Source organism: Odocoileus virginianus, chromosome 20, assembly GCF_023699985.2.
Source record: "Odocoileus virginianus isolate 20LAN1187 ecotype Illinois chromosome 20, Ovbor_1.2, whole genome shotgun sequence".
Taxonomy (NCBI): Eukaryota; Metazoa; Chordata; class Mammalia; order Artiodactyla; family Cervidae; genus Odocoileus; species Odocoileus virginianus.
The window spans coordinates 51,597,448-51,619,686 of NC_069693.1; the positions used below are offsets into that span (position 1 = coordinate 51,597,448).

General features: G+C 58.6%; 1 protein-coding gene and 1 long non-coding RNA gene across 6 annotated transcripts in view; one reads left to right on the forward strand and one right to left on the reverse strand.

The window, feature by feature from the left end:
- CMIP (c-Maf inducing protein) overlaps positions 1–22,239 on the reverse strand; it is a 203,059-nt gene that overhangs the window by 11,497 nt on the left and 169,323 nt on the right. For both annotated transcript variants that reach the window (XM_020903714.2, XM_070451492.1), the window contains 6 exons: positions 18,465–18,568; positions 16,924–17,028; positions 11,115–11,468; positions 3,236–3,301; positions 1,992–2,018; positions 1,656–1,704 (listed from right to left, as the gene is read on the reverse strand). In XM_020903714.2, the coding sequence (XP_020759373.1) occupies positions 1,656–1,704; positions 1,992–2,018; positions 3,236–3,301; positions 11,115–11,468; positions 16,924–17,028; positions 18,465–18,568 (705 nt within the window). The remainder of the gene's footprint in view (positions 1–1,655; positions 1,705–1,991; positions 2,019–3,235; positions 3,302–11,114; positions 11,469–16,923; positions 17,029–18,464; positions 18,569–22,239) is intronic.
- LOC110143942 (uncharacterized) lies at positions 425–8,930 on the forward strand. 4 transcript variants are annotated; one of them, XR_011482294.1, is made up of 3 exons: positions 425–3,701; positions 4,288–6,357; positions 6,749–8,930. It is a non-coding gene; the product is annotated as an uncharacterized lncRNA (long non-coding RNA). The 4 variants fall into 4 exon arrangements; XR_011482295.1 differs by having other exon boundaries at positions 4,288–6,175; XR_002315751.2 differs by having other exon boundaries at positions 4,288–4,561; positions 4,835–8,930.

The following is a 22,239-nucleotide window of genomic DNA, read 5'->3' on the forward strand; positions in this document are numbered from 1 at the left end:
CCCCGCTGTAGCTGCAGAGAGACAGACAGACAAAGGCCTGTATTCCTCCTCCTCCTCCTCAGCAGAGAGGGAGGCGAGAGCCCCATCACTTCCTTCAGGAGTGAAGGCCGATCTGCTGCCAAGAGCCACTTACTCACAGACAGTTCCCTGATCACAACCCCCGCACAAGTAAACAGCATGCAGGGGAGGCCAGGCTCCCATTTCCCCTCCGAACGTCAACTGAGCTACTTCAAAGAAACGAGAGATCCAGAGTACGGGACTCTCTGCAGCAGACCCAGCAAATGATTTATAAGAAAACCGCCACTGGCTCCATCTGGGATGGAGAAGGGGGGAGGAGGGCGGAGGGATGGGGAGAGGGGAGGAGAGCCGGGGAGGCGGCGGGAGAGGGAGGCGAGGCGGGGTGAGCCTGCTGGGGGCCATGTCCTCGAGGGGCGACCCCGGCTGGGAGAGGCCGCTCCCGGCACTCGGGCCGCGGCTCCGCTCTGGGAAGCAGCTGGCACCACTTTCATTCATCAACATCAAAGTCAGTTTGAAATAAAGCCTGCCTTTCCGGGAGGACTCAGACTGCCTCCAGCAGGGAACGGCTCAGGTTTAAGAGCGGTGGAGGCCATCCCTGGGACCCGGACGCTCAGAAGCTCTGTCTGCTGCTTGTGCCTGAGGACCACTTTTGGAGTCAGGGTGGGATCATGCTGCTTTAGAACTAGATCCTCCCGGATCCTTCCAGAACAAGGCTTTGCAGCGTGGCCTTGGCCCCACTGAAAATAACCCCCGCCTCCTCTGCCTTCCTCGTCCTCTGGCTCTGCTGGGGATGCCCAGGTCCCCCTCATGTCCCAGACTCCATGTGCGGAGAAGGGGCCTGAGCTCCCCGGGACGGACCCTGCAGCCCCTCCCCCCCTCACCCAGTGTGTGCACCGCAGGGCTGGGTCCTACACAGGCTCCGGAGCCCAACTCCCAGGGTGCAGCTCCCATCCCAGCCAGGGCACCCGTCCTGTGACCCTGGGCAGGTACCCTTGGTTTTCTCAACTCTGAAAGGAGGGTGATTCTGGTGCAAAATGGGGGTGACAATAACACCTACTCTTAGGGCTGCTATGAGGATTAAATGAGCACACGTGTGTGCCTGACATGGGGTGAGCCCCTCACGAAGGCCGGCAGTTGCCCCTACACTGACGTGATGGGAGCATGGCTGGGGTGGGCGCCCAGCCCGCTCCGAGTCCCCGTTCACACACAGGGGCTCTGGGCTGCAAGGCTTCGCTGCCCTTGAAGGCCAGCTGCTGGAGGCAGGGAGCGGCCCCTCGGGGCGACCCTCAGCCACTGTGCCCAGGAAGATCCCAGCACAGTGTTGTCCCGGCCCGCTGACCCTCAGACCAGCAGAGAGGATGTGCCGCGACCTCAGATGCGGTTAGGAGCCCTGGTGCTGGCCTGGCCCTAAAGCGAGGCCTGTCTGTGCTCCAAGGAGAAACCACTGATGGGAAGCACCTCTGGTGAGCCTGCGTTTATAGGAGAATGCTCGCATCACAGGCTGGGCTCGGACACGCGGGACAGGGGCTGTGTCTGAGCGAAGGCAGGGGGACCATGTGAACTGTCGGGATGCCCGAGGGGGCCAGGAGGCGCCTGGCTGCAGGACGGTGTGCCCGCCAGGGACAGGGCGGCCTCACCTCTTGTCGAGGGTCTTCGGCGAACCTCTGAATCACGTACTTCAGTTCCCTGAAAGAGACGGCGTAGGGACAGTCGTGCCTGGGGTCCTGGCTAGGGTGGACCAGCATGGGGGCGCTGAGGATGGGGTGGGGTGCTGGCTGAGCTGGCAGGATCAAGAGACGTCCAGACGGACCTGGATGGACACGGGTCTCGGGAGAACTTCTAGGGGCGCCATCCTCACCTCCCCGGACGCAAGTGCAGAGGACCAGCCAAAAGGGTGGCTGGTCGCTGGGGGACGCCCGCAGGACAGGGGACGTGTCCCAGAAGGGGGTAATGGGTGTTGCCCGAATACTCACTTGGTGAACTTCTCGTGCGCGAGAGCTCTGGAACACAAACAAGGGGAAGACTGCAGTGAGTGGGGCGCTCGCGACGACAGCACAGTGACCCATAGGCCTGCCTCTGGGGATGGCAGGCCTGGTTCCAGGAGCGAACAGGAAGTTTAGCGGGCAACACGGACATCGTGTCCTGACTCGACAGCACGTGGGTCAGAACGGGAACAGGCTGAGCCCCTGGGGCCCACCCCGGTGAAGAGGAGCGGTGCTCAGCGGGGTGCACGTGCACGTGTCTGCACGTGGGCACCAGGGACCCAGGTGTGTCTGTTAATCGCTCCACCATTAAGGCACGGCCGCGCTAATTACCGGCTCGCATCGGAGCGGCGGTCGGGGACCGTTCCCAGGACAGCGTTGCATCATGGCTCACTGTCAGGTGCGTCCCCCGGGCCATGGGGCCAGGGCTGCAGCCAATGACGCCACTGCCCTCGGGAGTCGGATTTCTCCGGTCTCACATCCTGCGGGCTCCAGGGACCAGCCAGGCCGGCAAATGGGGCAATTACCGAGGGTAATGTCCCCTTGGAGGGCCGCATTTCATAAACAGGGGCTCGTTAATCGACTCCGCAGAGAGCTCGCGGTGGCCTCCTGGGGCCCGCTGCTTCACATCTATCAAAACAGAGGCCTGCAGGCATTTCAGGGCCTGGTGATGGAGACAGAGCCTTCCCCTCGGGCCATTATCCACCAGACAGCTTTCTCCCTCTTTTCCCCAAGATAAATTTGATACTGGGATGAGCACTGTCCAGAGAGACCGAAGGGTCCATTACTGGCTCAGCTCACTGTGGAGCGAGATCACCGTCATGGGGATAACAAGGGAAGGCTCAGCGTCTGGCTGTACCCCAGACGGAGTGGTCCCACCTGCGTTATCTTCACTCTGGCCCTTGGAGACAGGAGGGGCAGGCACCCAACTCCATCTGATGTTCCCTAAGCATCTGCTAACTTGACCGCCTGAAGGCCAGTGCAGAGAGCTTTATATTCGTGGCCCAGCAAAGCCATCTAACCATGCAATGAGGTGGTGCCCCCATTTCTCAGGGTGGGGAGGTGAACATTCCCAGGGGCCCCATTGCCGAGGACCAACACTTCCACCTCCCTCTGTCATCTGTGGTGTCCCCAGGTGCGTCCCATGACCTGACCAGTCCCCTGCTAAGGCCAGGGTGGACGATGGAGGTTGTTCTCTTAGGCCAAAGGTTTCCAGGGATGTGTGGGGGACTTACTCTTTGGGGAATGGAATGGGTTGAAGCAGGCTGGCCAGAGATGGTCTCCAGTCATCATAGTCCGACCTGGAAAGAGAAGGGGTGACAGTCAGGTATGCTCTGGACCCGGGGAGGTTAACGGTGCCTCATCACAGAGGGTCAGAGACAGGGTGAGAGTCAGGCAGGGACCACATGGCCCCGACTCTTCTCGGTCACCTCGGCTCCCAGGGACCCCGAGGGACAAGCACCTGTTATCTGCAACGTGGTGGCAGAGCCTGTCAAGCCTGTCCAGAGACTTGACTGCGGCCACCGAACGGGCCAGCCACCCAGCTCCCGGACTCCACCTCCCAGCTGCTGCAGCCAGCTCCCAGACCACCATTCAGCTGTGGGCTGAAACGTGCCCCCGCAGATTCACACGTTGAAGGCCTAACGCCGAGACCCCATATAGTAGCTTTACGGAGGTGGGGCCTTCAAAGACATGATCAAGGTAAAAGTGAGCTCACTGGGGCGGGTCCTAATTCAATCCGACCAGTGTCCCCATAAGCAGAGGTCGGGACACAGGCCCACAAAGAGGGGTGACCACCTCCCAGCCGAGCAGAGAGGCCTCAGACAAAACCAACAGTAGCCACACAGAGATTCCAGAGTGCCAGCCCCCTGGAAATGAGAGAAAATGCACTTTTGTTGTTTCTAGGCCCCCGGGTCTCTGTGAGAGCCTGGCCTAGGCAGAGGCTGCCCCAGAGCCCAGACCTAATTCTTGCTCCTATGGCCTGAGGACTCCGTTGTGTATAGAATTTGATGGTTTTCAGTTTTGGGGTGTTTTTTTTTTTGGCTGCACCCTGCAGTTTGCGGGATCTTACTTCCCCAGCCAGGAGTTGAACCTGGGCCTCTAGCAGGGATAGCACAGACTCTACCCCTGGGAATTTCCAGAATTTAGTTTCTCAATCTTTGCCGGAGTTGGGCCTTCCTGTTCCCCGCCCCAAAGAGCTTTCTCAGCACTTTCCCCTGACTGCGCTTTCAGCATACAGTATCTGTCTACATGCCATGTGTCTGCCTGTACTTCATTCCCAAAAAAGGAGGAAGATCTTTTCACCCAGCAGTTTAGATAACCCCCGGGTCGGAAGTGCTCCGAGCCTCCCTTCCTCCACATAAAGCGGCGATAACGCGGCAGCCTTTGGAGTCCAGCGCACACCCTGGAGTGTGCTGAGGAAAAACGCAAGCCCCGGACGCACAGGAAAGGATTCCCAGAAAGGCCTGTGGGCCTGAGATAAGTCCTCGGAGTGGGCCCAGCTGGGCTCTGAGTCCCCAGGACAGGCTCCTGAGGACGGGAGGATCATACCTGCCCCCCAGGTGAGGAAGAGGGGCCCGGGATGCCTGCCAGCCTGGCCGAGTTCAGGTGGCTGGGAGGCTGGGAGCAAGGATACCCAGCCAGGTCCTTAGACTGCAGTGCCCGAGGCTGGGTATCCGCTGCCCGGGGCGGGGGGGCTGGGCTCAGGGAGCCCGTCAGGACATGGAAACCCCTCTGACCTCAGACCTGCCGTCGCCGATTTTGGTAGGTGCCTCGTCTCCCTCTGAACCCCTCCCCCAACCCCCACCAGTCACTGATGCACTCATGGTTTCCAGAGAAATTTAAGAATAACTGGTGCAAACGCTGTAGACAGTGCCCGTCACAAGCCAGAGGCTGTTCCAGGCACGTGTGTGGATCGGACCTGCCTTCCTCCAGGGTACCTGGTGAGCTCCCGATTCTACAGCCAGAGACTGAGTCTTGGTGAGCACAGGCCCCAGGTCACACAGCCACCCGGAAGCCTGGCTCCTGAGCCTGTGCTCTGGCCCACTGTTCGCATCTGCAGAAGCAGGCCCATTCCCATTCTCAAAAGGGGGCACACACTAGTTTTTCTTGTGCTTTAAGATAATAAAAAACACTCAGTGTGGAAATGCTGCTAATTACAGAAAATTCTAAGCAATGTTTAAATCCTCCATAATCAGAGTGGACATGGACTTGGGCAAGCTCCAAGAGATAGTGAGGACAGGGAGGCTGGGCATGCTGCAGTCCATGGGGTCACGAAGAGTCGGACACGACCGGGCGGCTGAACAACCACCACAGACCAGAGTGGGTGTCAGAGGCCCAGAGCCGGGGTCGGGTGGGGAGTGTGGGTGCCTGCCGGGCTCCCGGTAGGACCTGCCTGGCCCGGGCTCGCTTCTGAACGGAAGGGGAGGTCCACACCACTTCTTGGTGAGCAGCATGCGTCACCTGGCGCCCAGTGGGCGGCTGGGCTGGGGTCTGGGTGGAAGCGGGTGCCCAGCCCAGGATGGCAGCTCAGGCAGACCAGGAGGAGGACAGGGGCGAAGGACAAGGGGGAGGGCAGACAGACTTCCTTCCTGGCCGCGGCCCTGCTCAGCTCCGAGTCTGTGGCTGGCTCCTGGACCTGCCCCAAACGCCCAGTGTGACCAGTCTGGAGGGTCCAGTGGCAGTGTTGGGCCGAGGCTGGGTGCACGGAGCCCGGGGACTGGCCAGGCCCACGGGATGGGGGTGGGACCCCCGTGGTCAGCAGAGCGCCTGTCACGAGCACCTGAGAACAGGGCCGGCCTGCGGGGTGCAGGGAGAGCTGCCAGCCGGGCTGGGAGGAGCGAGCCCAGCCCCAGGAAGCACAGGACAGCCAGGCCTCCCCAGGCTCAGGGAGGAAGGCGAGAGTGGACCAGGGGCCCTTCGACATCCTCGTGGCCTCTGATGTGCCCTGGGGGCCAAACAGCACACCATGACTCCCCTAACCCACTTACAGAGGCGAGACAGGCCCAGAGAGGCCAGGACACCTGCGGAAGATCATGGAGCTGACGAGGGAGAAGCTGCACTTGAATGAGGCCCTCTGAGCAGGAGACCCAGGCCTCCAGCCCCGCGCCACTCCATGAGGGGTTCAGCGCCTACGTGACCGAGGACTTCCTTTCGCGGACGTGGGAAGGTGGTGGGTGGGTAACACCACGGTCAAGCTGGGCCGGTGAGGCAGGGAGTGCAGGAAATGAGGGTGGGGTGGCTCTGAGGATGTGGGGTGACCGCCCTGACCTGGCAGGAGACAGTGCACTTCGGCAGATCTGCGACCCAGCTTGACAGGTGCTACAAAACCGGGGCTCTGCGCTGCCCCCTGGACAAGGTACTTGGGAAGACACCCCAGCCAGAGACACTGGGGCCACACAAGCCTCTCAGAAGCCGGGTCCCCAGCACACAGGTCTGCATCAGGCAAGCCTGGTCCTAATGGTGGCCTGCACGCAGCGTCTGACCCGAACCCTGGTCTCACGCAGCCACACCCTGGAGGGTGGCTCCCTGGGGTGGGGTGGGAGGGGGTTCTCAAAGGGATTCCGAGGCAGGGTGGTGAACTAGGGCCGAGCGAGGCCTGGGGGACCAGTGCAGGCTCATGGCCTGCCTGGAGGACCATGAGCAGGGCACCTGGGGCGAGGCAGACCAGGGTGCCAGGAGGGCATGTCGGGGGGCTCGCCCTGCCCTACTCCTGCCGTCACATGAACAAGTATCTGCTCCCTCAACAGGCCGACCAGCTGACCTGGGGATTAAAATCCAAGGTGAGAAACGAGTGGCCATTATCCCTGCAGCTGGCGACCTGGACAGAGCCCCATTCTCGGCCCCGTCATCCCACCGGGGACCTCCCCGGGCTGCAGGCAGATCCACTGGCCTTGGGTGCACCAGGGAGCGTCTGGACTCTACAGAGCGGCCACGAGCCCCAGGAATTTGTATCTGCAAGGTTCCAAACAGATGGGTCCACCTACTCGAACACATACGCCGCGCATACCCGTAAAGATGTGAATTTCTGCTGCTCTGCCGGCAACATCTAAAACCCCCTCCAGAAGCCCACGTGCAGAGATGCTGACTGTGGGGCCCGGGTACCCGTCCTTGCCACAAGCCTGCAGGTGACAAGTGCTGTGGTCAACATGAGGCACGCAGGAATTCACTGAATTCTCAAGGCAGCCCTGGGGGCCGGAATGCGCTGACCAGGAGGATCATCCTTAGTTCACAACTGGGAAACCGAGGCTCAGAGAGGCAGACTCGCAGTCCTAAAGCGTATCGTGAGTTGGATATAGGGGAGGAAGTTTGGACCCCATGCGGACTGATGCGAAACCAAGGAGGAGGTCCTTCCACCCCTGCCCCCTGGGGAACCCAGCTCCCTATCCTGAGTCTCACTGGGAGGATAGTGGCTGGTGGAGCTGGTAGTGCTCGAGTCTGGGGCCCGGGGACCCTCGTGAGGACAGAGGATGCTGGCTGGGCTCCAGTCCACCGCACCCCAGAGCCACATCAGACTGTGGCTTCATCTTGGTCCCTCGCCTCTTACAGCCCCCCTCTCCATCTCTCAGCCTGCTGGAGGCTTTTTCAGCCATTCCTATCTGCCAGGGTCTCCAGTCTCCCTACTTCCTCACACCAAACCCTTGGCGTTTCCCCTCGGCAGAGCTGTACCGTCCAACATGTCTGGCCGAGCCAAGTTCTTCACCAAGGAGGGCTGTCCCGGGCCATGTCCCCAGCGCCTGCCTTCTACATTCTAGTCACCAGTATGTTTCTCAGTCACTAGAACAACCCCAAATCCATCTGGGTTTTCCCTAAGGGCCCCAAAGGGGTGAGGCATCTTCCAGCTGAACCCCAGCCCATTGAGGCCTCTTTCAAAATCCAGGTGTCTGCAAAAGTAACAAGGAGGCAGACATTCGAGCTGATGAGAAAATGGCCAACGTGTCCATCTAGCCCTCGTGACGGCAGCTTTTCTCTTCCTGGACAGAAGGGTGTCCCTTGGCTTGCCGCCACGCTTGTGCCTAGAGATTCCCACGCTCCAACCCACTGGGCGATGCCACTGCTTTCAGCACTTGGCACTACTCAGACTCAGAGACTTCGAGCAAAGGGGCCCCAGCATTTAGCACAGAACCCGGCCCCTCTGGGCGTGTAGTCAGTGTTTGATGAAAGAATGCATAGAGATGGATACACAGATGTGTGAATTGCACGTGCCCAGCAGGTTAAGAGCTGGACTCCAGATGACTAGAGGCCAAAGCTGGTCTGTCCGACTCCCAAGTCCATGTTCCCAAGTCCCGCTGTCCCACCCAGCTTGGGTCTCACACCACGGTGATTTCAGTGTCAGCCCTGACCTGTGCTGGGAGCAATTCTCCTTTGCAAGAGTCTCTGGGGAGCTGACTGTGGCGTATGTTCCTTTCTGAAGGTGTCAGACTCTCGCGGTTTGCAGGCCCTCCGGTGGGCAGGCCACTAACCAGGACCCTCGCCCACTCTCTCAGGATAGAGAGGTGCCTGCTCCTTGTGGCTGCAGTCTGCCAGGCTGGGCCCTGGCTCTGAGAAGGGCTTCTCTGGACCCCACAATGTGCTGACAAGACCCCTCAATTTCACACAAGAGCCTCTGTCCTTTCATTGTCTACACATGACTCTCATCTAGGGAGCCGTCCTATTGACCACAGTAGTCTACTTTCACCAAGTCCTAAATTCTCCTTCTGAGGAAAACACCCACTTTATGGATGAGAAAACCGAGGCCCCAAGAACACAGCAGACTAAGTCCTATGGCCGCACTTCCTCAATTCTCAGATGCACGTTTCTTGCAAACTGAGCCTGCATTGAATCCCCCCAATTTTTTTTCCCCTCCCAAAGTGCTGTTATTAAATAGATCATGTGTCTCAGTCCCAACAGTACCTTAAAATAGATGAAATACAGTTGTTGTTGTTGCTGAAAGTACAGTAACCCCCACCTGCCCAGTATTTATGCCTGGGGGGTACTTGCTCTGTGCTGTACCCGTGCCTTGAGAAGACCCGTGCCTTCTCTGCTTGGAGGCAGCTATGACTCAGAGAGGGCGGGTAACCTGCCCATGGTCACAAGCTGACACGGACATCCCCAGCCCCGAGACCAACAGCCTGGCTCTGAATCTGTGCTTTTTCCAATGGATCACACTTTGGAGTGCCCTGAGCTGCTGGGGTTTGCGGATTTGACAGACGTGACGCCCTCCGGTGGGCCAGTGACTCAAGCAGGCGGCAGAGTTAGTGGAGGAGAGCAGCCAGGAGAAGGAATAACAGGGCCCGACCGTGCTCTGAGCTCCCCCACGGTGAAAAGGGCTTCAGGAGGTGTGCACCCTGCTTCGTGGAGACCCCCAGGCTCGGTGGGAGGGGCTGCTCCGAGCAGTGGTCAGGAACACCGCCCAGTGGGCCCCCTGACCCCCACCCACGACCTGGCAGCTGGGCGGCGCGGGTAGGCAGGAGGTCTGGAAGCAGATTAGGAAGAACAGAGTCTTCATTCATGAATGTGTTTACAAAGAAGGAAAAAAAAATGAGTGTCAACTGCATGATGAAACTCAAACCCTTAGCGCTTAATGAGAAATATGAGTCAGGGCCTGGGCCACTGCAAGGCCTGGGAGCTCCAGGTGTTTGCAGAAAACAGTCGGACTCAGGGGTCCGGGGAGGAGACCAGGGCCCGGCCGGAGGAGGAGATGGGACTGCGGCCGGTCTGTCCCTTGGAGGGCTGACTGCCACCCCGGGAGGAAGCGGACAGTTCTTCAGCCTCAAACTGAGATGCGTTCTGGGGGATGCTCTCTGGGCAGAATCTGGGATTTGCTTTGGGTGGGGGCATTGCTAAATGCACGTGCACTCTGGGCTGGCCTTGGCTTCCAGAACCATGAGCCAGGCTGGGCTGAGTCCTGGGAAACACCTGCCTCCTCTCTGGGGCCAAAGCAAGGGCTGAGGAAGAGTCTGAGGGGGCTGCATCCAGTCGCCTCCAAACACGAGAAGCCACTGCCTAACATGTATGCATATGTGCACACACGTATGCACACACAGGTATACATGTGTGCGCACAAGCATGTGTGCACACCATGTGTGTGCACAGGCATGTGCGCACATGGACGTGTATCTGCGCGCACAGGCATGTGTGCGTGTGTGCATGCACATGTGTGTCTCTGTGCACAGGTGTGTGTGTGTGTGCCTGTGTATGCATGCCGTGCTCACCCTCACAGACACCACGGGCTCCTCAGAGTCCCACAGCCGAGGCTCAGGGAGGGGCACGCACGACCCGGAGCACCCAGCTCAGAAGCACCACCCAGAGCAGATGGATCTCCTGGCTCCTGCCCAGGGCTCCTCGCACCAGCCAGGCAGGTGGACCCTCATATGCACGGCACGCTGCTCCCCACCCACCAGATGAGGCTACGGGACACAACAGCACGTACACACCACACACATGAAGCACGCGTGGATCATGCAACACACTCACGTGCTGGCTCATGGGCACATCTGCACACATACACAAAAACACACACTCACTCCAGCTCTTGTGCACAAGTGTTCACACTCACATGTGAGCACTCAAGAGCTACACATGCACAGAAGCAGCACAAGCACCCAGACACTTGTGTACATGCACCTGAAACACACATATTGGCCCCTTAGAGGCATCCACCTCCAACCCACATCCAGCTCGTGTATGCAGACAGTCACACACACATGGAGGCAGCCACTCACATGCTGTCATGCCTTCATACATCCAAAGGCACTCACACGCACACGAGGACGATCACAAACTCAGAATGAGCCCACACCTTATGCACACGCAGAGGTGTCCCCACACTCACAGACACACTCGGATACTGTGTGCTGCAGCACACCTGGGCAGGAGTGTGCACTCACACATTCTCAGACTCCTGGACACGTGTGTGGACATCCTGCTTGTGCCCATGCCTGATACAAGTGTCCAGGCCCTCAGACAAACACGCACACACAGAGCCCGGCCTGTACTCCCAACACCCCCACAAACCTGTGCCCTCACGCCCTACATCTGCATCCTGTGCACCCACACTCATGCATGTACACGCTGAGCTCCCCCCAGCTGCGAGCCCCTGCCCCCCACAGGCGCCCGGCCGGAGGGGTCACTCACAGCAGCTTGAGGATCTCCACGTAGCAGCCGAGCGTGCGGTCGGCCTGCGGGCCCAGCTCGATGCTCATGGTGCTGCAGGCGGGGCTGACCATGAGGCAGTCGATGAGGTTGGGCTCGTTGTCGTCGCCCGCGCTGGCCGTCAGCGCCGGCTTGGCAGTGCTGGCGGGCTCCACCTCCACGTGGATCTCGCTGGAGGCCACGACCACCGACTTGAGCCGTGCCTCGGACAGCGTGGCTTCCTGAGACACCAGGTCCGGGCTGGGGTGCAGAAGGCGCAGAGGTAAGGTGGGCTTCCGGTCGCAGGGCTGCTGGCAGCCGTTCCGGATCTCCTTCAGGCTGGGGGAGTTGTCGCGGCTGCGGGAGAGGCGGGGAGGGTCGTGAGTGCAGCCCCGGGGGGTCCTGGACGTCATAGGCGGGGCTGCACCCACTCAGTGACCCGGCGGCCCAGGATGGGGTGGTGGCTGGCTCCCACCCACCAGCGAGCACACAGGCCTGCTCAAGGCCTGCAGACACGGAGAGGTGGAGATGGCATATGAACCGGGCCACCTGTTGCTAAGGCGCGTGCCGGCATCCCCACACGGAGCAGGTGGTTGACACATGATTGTGAATAAGTGAATGCTGATCTCTCTACTGACCCGTTAGGCCCTCAATGTGCACCTCCACCAAGACGCCTTCTGGACACACCTTGGAGACCTCCTAGTGATCTGGCTTCCAGTTGCTTCCTGTGATCTAACTGTCCCCTCTGGCTGAGGCCACAAGGTCCCTGGGACAAGCCCCAAGCCCTACTGCTGCCGCCCCATCCCTGTCGGCTGAGAAAGCTCAGCTTCTGCCCTCCACTGGGCAACCCCCTTCCAAGGTACCCCAAACTTCAGATTCTGGTCCCCTGCGGTCCGCAGGTCACTCCTGTCTGCAGCACCCCACCACTCTTGGCTAAGTCCCCAGAAAAACCTCTCCACTGCCTAGAGGAATGACGAGTGTGCAGAGGGTTAAAAGGTGTCAGCTGCATAAAGGGCGCTGTGGCATCACTGAGGTCACACGTGAGTGGGAAATGCTGGGCCTCTTTACGGCAGGACTTGTCAGAGTCGTCGGGGTAAAACGCCCCCTCCCTGGGTGCTTCCAAAAGCTGTGAGGTGGCGCTTCAGAACGAAGGGAACTCCAGCAGTGGGAGTCCTTTGTTGGTGCCCCTAGGCTGGCACCGTGCCGAGCGCTTTCACACAGACATTCTCAGATATCTCTGAAGAGAAGGAATTACTCTCTCCACGTTACAGGTGAGAAAAGATGCTACCAGAGGTCAAATGACTACCCAGATGACATAGCTTGTTAGTGGTGGTGGTGGTGGGGGGGATGGGGGGGCCTGGGATGTGAAACGAGGTTGTTGCCTGCACTTCTAAGATCCAGGATGAGCCCATGCAGGTCCTCCTCCTCCAAGAAGTCGTCCCTGATTTCCTCCACCTGCCGTTCTCACCCTTCCTGCCCCTGAACCAGAGCTCTCCACCATTGACTGGACACCAGTGTCCCTTGGGGCACTTCTAAATATCCTGAGGTCCCATTAGGTCGGAATCTCTGGGGTGGAGTCTGGACACCAGTAAGGTTTGGGGCTCTCTGTGTGTGCTGTCAAGGTTGAGGCTGCTGCTCTCAGGGACTCAGAGCACAATGATGTGACCACAAACAGCTGCTCTTCCCAACCCTCCCTAAATGGGCCACACGCATGCGGCTATGTGTCCAAAGAGACATGCACGCTCCCTGTGCACGTGGGCCGGGCGTAGAATGCACACCCACCGCGTTGGGAGGGCCTAAAGGGTCTAGCACATGCCACGAGCCGGGTCTGAGCAGAGCCCACCAAGGATGTTTGATAAATACACTCTAAGCTTTGCTGCGGAAAAAAACAAAACCCTTGAGCTGAAGTCCAAGAATTCTATGGCTCATGGAAAACTGTGTGTGGTCCGGCGCGGGGGGAGGCGTGCTAGCTGACTCCAGGGGCTCAGAGCTGACTTGCTCTCAGCTCCATCCCCTCCGCCTCTGCTGGGATTTAGGAGTGGATTTTCAAGGCTGTTTGGCTCAGACTGGGTGCTTTTCCAGCGAGCTACGCTAACCTGGGTCAGCTTGTCTGTTCTTTTGTGTCTGAGGACATCGTGTACCCACTGAGAGCGCTGCGGATGGGCCCGGAGGGCGGTGTGGGACTTTATCTTCCAGGGACTGACCAGCAGGGTGGGTGGACCTGAGCCCAGGAAAGGTCTCACAGCCCACGATGTGACTTCCTGGAGGGGCTCACGGTTGCTCTCAGAACCCACACTACTTTGGGCTCTGACGCTGGGCTGTCTTGAGCGTGGAGTTGGAGCCGCCTGTGTGGGCTGGGGAGGATACCAGGGCCCACTTCACCCTCCCCAGGCCTCCACCTTGGGCACCAAGTTGCAACCGCTGCCTAATGGTATCCCCAAGGTCATGCCTGGTTCTGCAGCAGCGGCCAGAGGGGACTCCAGAGGGGATTCTGGAAATGGACATTAAGTCCTTTGTCTACTTAAAACCCACAGGTGACTACAATGCCCTTAGAAGAAAACCTCTAGGGCAGGCACAGCCTTGCTGCTCAAAGAGTGGTCCCCGACCACCCCTGGGGGTCTGTCAGGCAAGTGGGCCTGGGAGGAGGACCCCGGGAGCAGCTCGGCGTGGGAGGTGGGGAACGCTCAGCAGCGCAGTCCCTCCGTGGCCCGGCCTTCGTCTCCAACTTGGTCTTCCGCCTCTGTGCCTCTGTCTGCTCGGGTCACACTCAGTTTCCCTCTCTGCCGTCCCTGCAGGGGCCTTTCACCTGAAGCAGATCCCCCATGGAGCTTGCCAAGAATGCAGACTCCCGAGCCGGGCCCAGAGACGGGGCGTCCAGGAGTCTGCATTTGAAGTAAGCCGTGCAGGGCATTGTGAAGCAGGCACTTAAGGACCACCGACAGAGGACACGTGTCCACTGGCCGGCCCCCTGCCCCGCCAGGCCCCCTGCCTGGGTCCTCCTGTCCAGCCTCCGGCCCTGCTGACAGCCAGGACGTGTCAGTTTAAGCATCACCGCTCCGCAGAACCCCTTCCTCTCTTTCCCCTAGAGCAGGGGTTCTCAGCTCTGCCCACACACGCCATTTGCCTAAAGTGTTAAAAAAAAACCAAAACACCAAACAGAACCTGATGCCAGGGGCATTCCAATTATTCAGAGGTGCAGTGGGTGGGACAAAGGCACCCTTTCTTCTTTTTCTTTTTAAAGATATAACCAGTGAGACGTTGGTAAATACCTAACAACCAATTCTGCAGAACAGAAGCCCTGAGGGGTAGTGCCTACCGGTTTTCTTGGAGTAAACAGTCCCACCATGACCGGATGCAACGGCCAATGTGCCACCCCTGACTGTGGGGTCCAGCATACCCCTGGGGTGACTTCAGTCCAGGTGAGTCCACAGATCTCAGGCAGTGCTCTGTGACTGTCACAAGTTCCCTGGTGTAACAGCCACCAGACCAGGCTTCCTCCATACCTGACATTTGCTGCCAGACAGTTCAGGTAATTCCTGGGGGGCTGGGGGTGGGGGCACCCCATGCATGGCAGTGAGTTCAGCAGCATCCCTGACCTCTACCCACTCTTACAGCAGCACCCCTCCTTCTGCGACCCAAGATGTCCCCAGACGCGGCCAGATATGCCTGGGGGGTCAAAGTTGCCCCCACCTGAGAACCACCGACCAAGGTCAAGACGTGAAACGTTCCTGAGGACCCAGAAGCTCCTCTCATGGCAGGCTCCACCTGCCAGCAGCCACTATTCTGGCCTCTATCACCATAGACTTGTTTTCCTGTTCTTGCACTTTAAGGAACAAGATTTACACTCTATGGCTTCTTCTGTTCCATATTGTGTTTGGGAGATTAATTCCCGGCTTGCCAGTTGCACTGGTTCGCTCCTCGCTTCCCTGCAGCATTCCTCTGTGGGAACAGACCACAGCTTATCCGCGTGGCTGCCGTTGGATGCTGGGCTCGAGGCAGATCTTAGTTTGGAGCTGTGACTAACAATGCTGCTATAAACCTTCTCCTACCTGTCTTCTGATGGAGGTACCCCAGCAATGAGAAGTTGCGTTCCAGGGTTTACTTTACGCTTAGTTTCATGCAGGCTTCAGTTTCTAGAGCCTTCTCGGGTGACTGGTGCACCCGGGGTTGCAGACCACGTGAGTTATGCCTCTGGCTTGTTTCATCACAGCCCTGACCTCACCACTCGCTTTCACACTCCCCGCCCACTCCGTCCACTGTTTCACCAGCCACTCTGGGAGGGCGGGAGACCGGCTGCTTCACTTTCGTGGCATCAACACTTGGCACACCATGGACCCTCACTAAACGAGTGTTGAAAGGACAGGGGACCTCCTTGTGGGAAGAGTGGTTAAGACTCCATGCACCCAATGCAGGGGCCTGGGTCGATCCCTAGTCAGAGAACTAAGATCCTGTGTGCTGTGTGGCACAGCCAAAAAGACCTCCCAAAAAATACAAAAAGAGAGAATGGATGAGAGAAGGAAGAAGGTGGCCATTGTTGTCTTCAGGTCCCTATCTGTGCAATTCTGGTTCTTTCTCCTGGGGGGGATCTGGGAGAGAGATTCCATTCTCCTCCCTGAGTCATGGAATCCCTGCTCCAGGGCACCTGGGCAGAGCCATGGAGACTCAGAGGGAAAACTCTGGGAGGTGCCGTTTCCCGCTCCTGCCCGAGACCTGAGTCCCAGCTCAGGTGTCCTCGGAGTGAGCCGGGGAGGGCGAGATGAGTCAGAGGCTTCGGGAGCAAAAGGAGCCTGAGAGTGTGTGACACTCCTGATGCTCCTCCTACTTCCTGGGGTGGCCTGTGTTTAACATGCATGCGGATCAACTCCAGGGGTGGAGGGTGCGAAGTCAAGGGCACGTGACCATGTGTGTACACAGGGAAGCGGAGGACGGCTGTACAGGCCGTGTACTACTCTCAACCTCCTCCTCCTTTTTTTTTTTAAAAAAAAAAACATAAGCTGCTGTGGAGCATGAAACGGGCACTTGGGAATGACCGGCAGGAAATCTTCACGTTGCCCAGTTCACTCAGGTTTGCCACTCATGATGTTCCACTGCCTCTTCTTTAAGGACTGAAATATATTGCTGTGGTGGTCTTGGCTCCAGCAGTGCCCTGACACAATTTGGCCCTCTTGGAGTTGTGCAGTGCACCACTTGAACAACTGCACAGGGCCGCTGCAGCAGATGCCATCTGCGCCCTCATGACCCCAGATATCACCATACAAAGTTCATACAACTAACGGCATCCACGTCACTGCATCCTAGGGGCCAACCTCAACCCAGGAAGAATGGGAGCTGGTTACTACCCACCCTGGCGTCATCATTCCTCAGGGGGAGGGCTCTGAGAGCATCGCACAGTCTCCCGGGAGGTCCCCGAGGGCGCACTCAGGGGCCTCCCGGGCTCTCTCCCACTGCCTTCGGGGGGTTAGCTCCCTCACAAGCCAACACACCCAAGCCCCGGGGGACCCAGGACAGTGGCTCTGTCATGCCCTCTTCCCGTCACACAGGCCCGAGGCTGAGAAATCTTCAGAGTAGACACGTCCCTAAAGTCACGCCAACACAATGGCCTTGCGGCTCCAGCCCTGATTCCGGTGTCGGCTTCTCCAGCCACATCCTGGGCTTGGGCCCTGGCACCAGCGAGCACGGGGGTGTGGCAGACGCACTGGGGGCAGCCCCAGTGGAAGCCACTCCACCCTCCCGGCCGGCCAGCTGTGTGCAGACCCCCGCCCCTGGAGAGAGCGTGCCCTACCCAGGCCCTCCCGAGGCCGAGGGCACTGACCTGTTGATGAACTCTTCGTAGCAGGAGTAGATGGCAGCCAGGCACACAGCCACCAGGTTGGGCAGGACCCGGGGATGGGGGCAGTGCCCCGTGGGGCCATGCATGCTGGAAAAGAGCAGAGAGCCAGTGAGCGGGCGGCTGTGGGGGCGCTGCCCGTGGCGGGTGGGGGGGGCGGGACAGCCCCGAGTCCTCTGCGGGGAGGTGGCAACCCTGGGACCTGGGTCCTGGGCTCCGCTGTGCGCAGGCATGAGGGCCAAGCTCCGGGCTGAGGACCCCGGGTTCAGGGAGTCTGGGTTCCAGCCTCGTAAACTCTCCACTCTTTCCTCAGCTCTGGAATGAGGACAACGGCCTCTCTTCATTTCAGGACCCAATTCTCTAATTCAGGGGACGATGTCACCTACAGGGGCCAGGCGGCCTGGGACTGACGCGTTTATACCCAGTGGTTCTGTAAATGAGTATTCACAGCACCTCATTTTCCTGTCCACGTGGGCTGCTTTGAAAGAAGAAGTTATTATCGGCACCCTGGCCTGACATGGGGTCTGGGACATGGTCCTCTGCAAATGCCAGCCACTGTTACTTACTACCACTATCTCTGCGCCTATTTTCTCATCTGTAAAACAGGTCTCGTACCCCCACTCTCAGTGCTGTTTGGAGCCTGGGGATAATACCCAAAACACTGCTGGAAAAACGTCATGGCTGCTGGGGCTAAAAGGCCTGACCTGAAACAGTTTCATAAACCATGACTGGGTGCTGTAAGGGGCTCTGGGGTCACCAGGGCTCTGGCAGAAGGACAGTCCTCTGGGTCTGGAAATGCTCTGTGAGTTCCAGGTACTGAGTAGCTTTTGGAAGTGGCTTGAACAGGCTATCACAATTTTCTTTAAAAAATGAGAAGAGTTGTGGCGATGATCACTAACGTTCCTGCCACACTTAGGCCCCATTCTTGGTGTTTACATGTGTGAGTTCACCGAGTCTTCACGACAACTGGATGAAGTGAGTACCATAGTCCTTATCTTACAGATGAGGAAACTGAGGCACAGAGAAAAGTTTAAAAAATCAGAGCGAAACAACCCCCCTTCCCCTACCGCCCTGAAACCAGAAGTGAGTCAGAGGATCTGACTTCCTCGAGGCCAAGTTTGGGAGGCAGCTGTTCAGATCCCCGGTGAGGACTCTCCAGGGCTACCAGATGGTTCCCCACACCCCCAGCAATACTCTTATCACTTAGGATGGTTATCATTTCCCAAGTTCCTACTGACCATCAGGCACTGTGCTAGGGGCTTCCTCAGATATCATCTCATTAATTGCACAAACAATCCCGGTAGATAACAGAGGAAAGAGGATCACAGAGGTAGAGCAACTGACTTGACGTCACACAGCAAGTGAGTGCCTCAGGCGGCATGTGGTCAAGAGGACCCAGGAGGCCCTGGTAGAAGGGCCTCTGAACGCCAGCAGCGCCTCTCGTAGCGTCAGCAGAGCGCACAGTTCCGGTGCCGGGGATAGCTGGCACGCTGGCCAGGAGCGGAGGGGCCCCAGCTGAGACCCACCTCTGAATGAACTTCTTCACCACCTCCATCCCCGCGTTGAGCTCGTTCAAGGCAAGGATGTACTCCTGAGTAAACAGCCTCAGTCGCGGGCACTTCCCAAAGTCCTGCAGGGAGTGCAGAGGGCAGGGGTTGGGGGGAGACCAGAAGGGGTGGGGGGGTCCCACTCTGCCCTGGGTGTGGGAGCAACGGGGCACCGCCAGCCACGCCCTCCTCCTAGAAGCACACGTCTTCCACGTGAAGGAACGGGCCTGCTCATGCCCTTCCATGGCTGCCTGCGGAGCTGGGAGACGACCTAGCACAGGAGGGTCCTTGGCACTGGTTGGCCACCCTGAGATGGGAGCAGGGGTTAGCGCGCCACCCAGACATGCTGGGAACACAGCCCAGCTGGGCCGCGTGGGGACCCGCTGACGGCCGGCCGGCCTCCAGTCGTGACCACGAAGGCCTTTTCTGCAGCCCCCGAGGGATTCTGGGCCCGCTGCGGCCTGGAAGGCAGGTGTGTGCCCTGGACAGAGAGTGTGTGCAGGCAGGTGGCTGGTGAGTCTGGGGTCAGCCCAGCAGGGGTGGGGCAGGAAGGAGGAATCATGTGTCCAGTGTGAAGAGCGGGGGAGGCGAGTGTGGGCCGGGAAAGGACTGCATCCCATCCCATGTCACATTAGGGGCCCAGAGTCGCTGGGCTTGTAAACCCACGAGCTGGGGTGCCAATAGTCAGAAGGGCCGGTCAGGATGGGAATGAGGTTGACCAGCACGACCTCGGAGAGGAGAGGGGGGGAGCCTGGCAGTCTCCAGCCTCCTCGGCTTCTCCTCCGGCCCCCACTTGGGGGAACCCATTTAACCAAAAGCAACCTGGGCCAGAACTCTAGTCTAAATAGAGCCCCTGGGGACTTGCCCTGTGGATCTCATGGATCCCACGGGCCCTGGGGAAAGAGCTCAGAGTAGGACGTGGCCTGCCACCTCCTCTGGCCAGCTCACAGAGCAGGTTTCCAGAGCGACCTAGGGCTCTGCACCTGCAGGGAGGGGCTGAATGAGGTTCCCCGAGGGGTGGGGGCTCATCTCCTCCCATCCTGACTGCTAGAGTTATGCCTCTGAGTGAGGAAGGCAGCAGAAGCCACGGAGAAAGTGCAGGAGGAATCTAAACACGTGCACGTGTGTGCGCACATGTGTACCTACGTGCACACATGTGCACGGGGCCTGAAGACGGGGCCCCTGCCTGAAGCCTGACCGCGCTTTCACACTGAGGTGGACGCCCACAGTCCCCGGGAGAAGGCCCCTCCCTGGGCCCACTGTCCCCCCTGTGCAACAAGGGCTGCAAGAACTCATCTCCAGGACCCTGCCACCCATGAGGTTTTATGATTCTATGAAAACTGCTTCCACTAAGCCCTGCTAAAGATAACTGCCATTATCATCTCTGCTGTTAGATTTCTGCATAGTCAAGGTCATTTTTAACATTATAGATTGGTCTGGTGGCCTTTGAACACATGGGTGAGGGACATCTTGCCTCTTTGGCAAAGTCAAACACGCTCCCCTTGGAAAGCAGGAGGTCAGATCAGCCAGCAGTCCACTAGGACCATGGCCACATCCTCCTGCCACCGTGTCTACAAGAACATGCTAGTAAGTGGCATGTGGGCACAGGGATTGTGATCATTCTTAGGGATGCAATGAACACACCGTTTAGAATCTCCAGGGGAACACACTTAACAACTGCTTCCATATCTAATTTTTATTGCGGCCCAGGAGTAACATTCTTTGAGATTCTTAACCTGGGTTTGGTCTGCTCATCCCTGAGATGGGACACGTGATATACTCGCAGTATAGGAATTGCAGACTAGGAATCCCAAAGCACCACGGGGCAGGTGTGTGTGTGGGTATGTGACCCACCCCACTTCCCCAGCGCTCCAGTGCCCCCTGAATCAGAGACACTGCGCACGGGGTGAAGAGCCGTCGGGGTTCACACTGTGCTAACAGGTCCATGGCTGGCGGCCAGCTAGGCACACGCGCTGGCCAGTGAGTGACCAGGCCCTCCATGCCAGCTCCCAAACGGTGTCCTGGCTGATCACTGAGCTTTAGGGGGTGTTACGGGGGTGACACCAAAGGCTCATGGAGCTTCCCACATGGGGCGTGAGCCACAGTCACATTGGTCTCTCCTGCAGGAGGGCCTCACTCCTGACCCGGTCCTGCCTACAGCTCTCCTCACATAGTTCGGCGTGTAATCAGCAGACTTCAAGAGCGAGCAGGACTGTGAAGCTTTACCGCATCCCTGGATGCTGGGACCACAGGGGGTAAGTTCTATAAACATGAAGAGAGGGCTCTTGCCTGAGGGATCCCGGGCTCTGCCAGACCACAACAGATGCTATAAATTCTGGGTCTGCCCTGTAGTTGTTCTGATTTTTATCCAGAAAATTACATGGTCAACACTCCAGGCCCATAAAACTAACCAGACATAAGGGAGATGCTGTATGGTCAAGCCTTGGGAGGCTGCCTGAATTTTGACGTTTTCCCCTGTGAAGTCAGACGTCCTAAGAGAACTGTAATTAAGTGCTTCTGTACCTGAGGAGGGTGGACCCTGGCCAGGGGCGCCCTGGGGGGGTGGCTCTGTCCCTGACAAGTGCGATGAGATGAGGTCCTTTGCCAAAGGAACTCCAGCACCTTTGCTCTGGGCTCCGAGACAGCGTGGCCCTCACTTCACGCCACATCCACGGTGACTTTAAAGTTAACAGTCAGGGACCCTTTTCTCCCAGGTGGCTGAAGCCGGAGAGTGCCCTTGAAGTGATTAAAGCCCCAATCAGGCAGAACACCTCTCACCCCCCACCCCCCAGCAGAGTTTCTTTCTTAGTCCTGGAGACAAAACTGGATGGAGGGTACCCACCCGCTGTGTTCCAAAAACAAGAAAAACATGTTCATCTCAAACCACAGAGGAGGGCTCTGAAACAAGCGACAGTTCAACGGCGGTGTGCGATCGGTCAGTCGGAGAGAATTCACACAGCACCAGCATGGGCTCATGCTCATGGCTGCCTGGAGGAAGATTCCGACGCTACTCTGGGCTCCGCAGGACGACTGCTGTGATCGACTAAGGATGTCTGCCCTGGGTGTGGGACGGGGGCGCGTGGCACACGTGTCCTGTGTTTCCACCCTGACTGTGGAAGGGGGTGGGCTGCATCTTCCTCTCTGGGGGCCTGGTGTCAAGGCAGGAAAGCGCCCTCCCAGATCAAACTGTGAGCAGGTCACCCTTCTTCAGAGCTGTTTCCACACCTGCCCACAGGGTCCCAGAGTGACCCATGGACTCTGGAGCATCACCCGGCTCCGAGGGGTGCTCCATGGGCACCTGCATGCAGGTGTTACTTGATCCGGTTCCCAGCTGTGGTCCTGGGGCCAGTCGGCCAAGGCTGCTCAGCCCGTTTCCCCACGTGCAATGCAGAGAAAACGACCACATCCAGGGCTGTTCCCACTGGACCGAGGCGAGACTGCAGAAGGGCTGGCGGGTTACGGGAGCCTGGACCACTGAGTGTGCAGTGAAATGCTGCCTCTGTGCTTTTAAAATTGACTACAGGGCAGACTCAACGCGGATCTCCTCGCGTTTCACGCACGCCCTTTTCCTGTCCTGGGATCCCCTCCTGAACACCTGTGACACTGAGTCGTCAGGTCCCTTGGGGCCTCGAGGCTGTGACCGCCTCTCAGACTCTCCTTGAGTTTGAGCACGTGGCCGTTTGGAGGACCGTCGTGTGGAACGCTCCTCAGCTGGGACTGGTCTGAGGCTTTTCTCACGATCAGACCGAGGCAG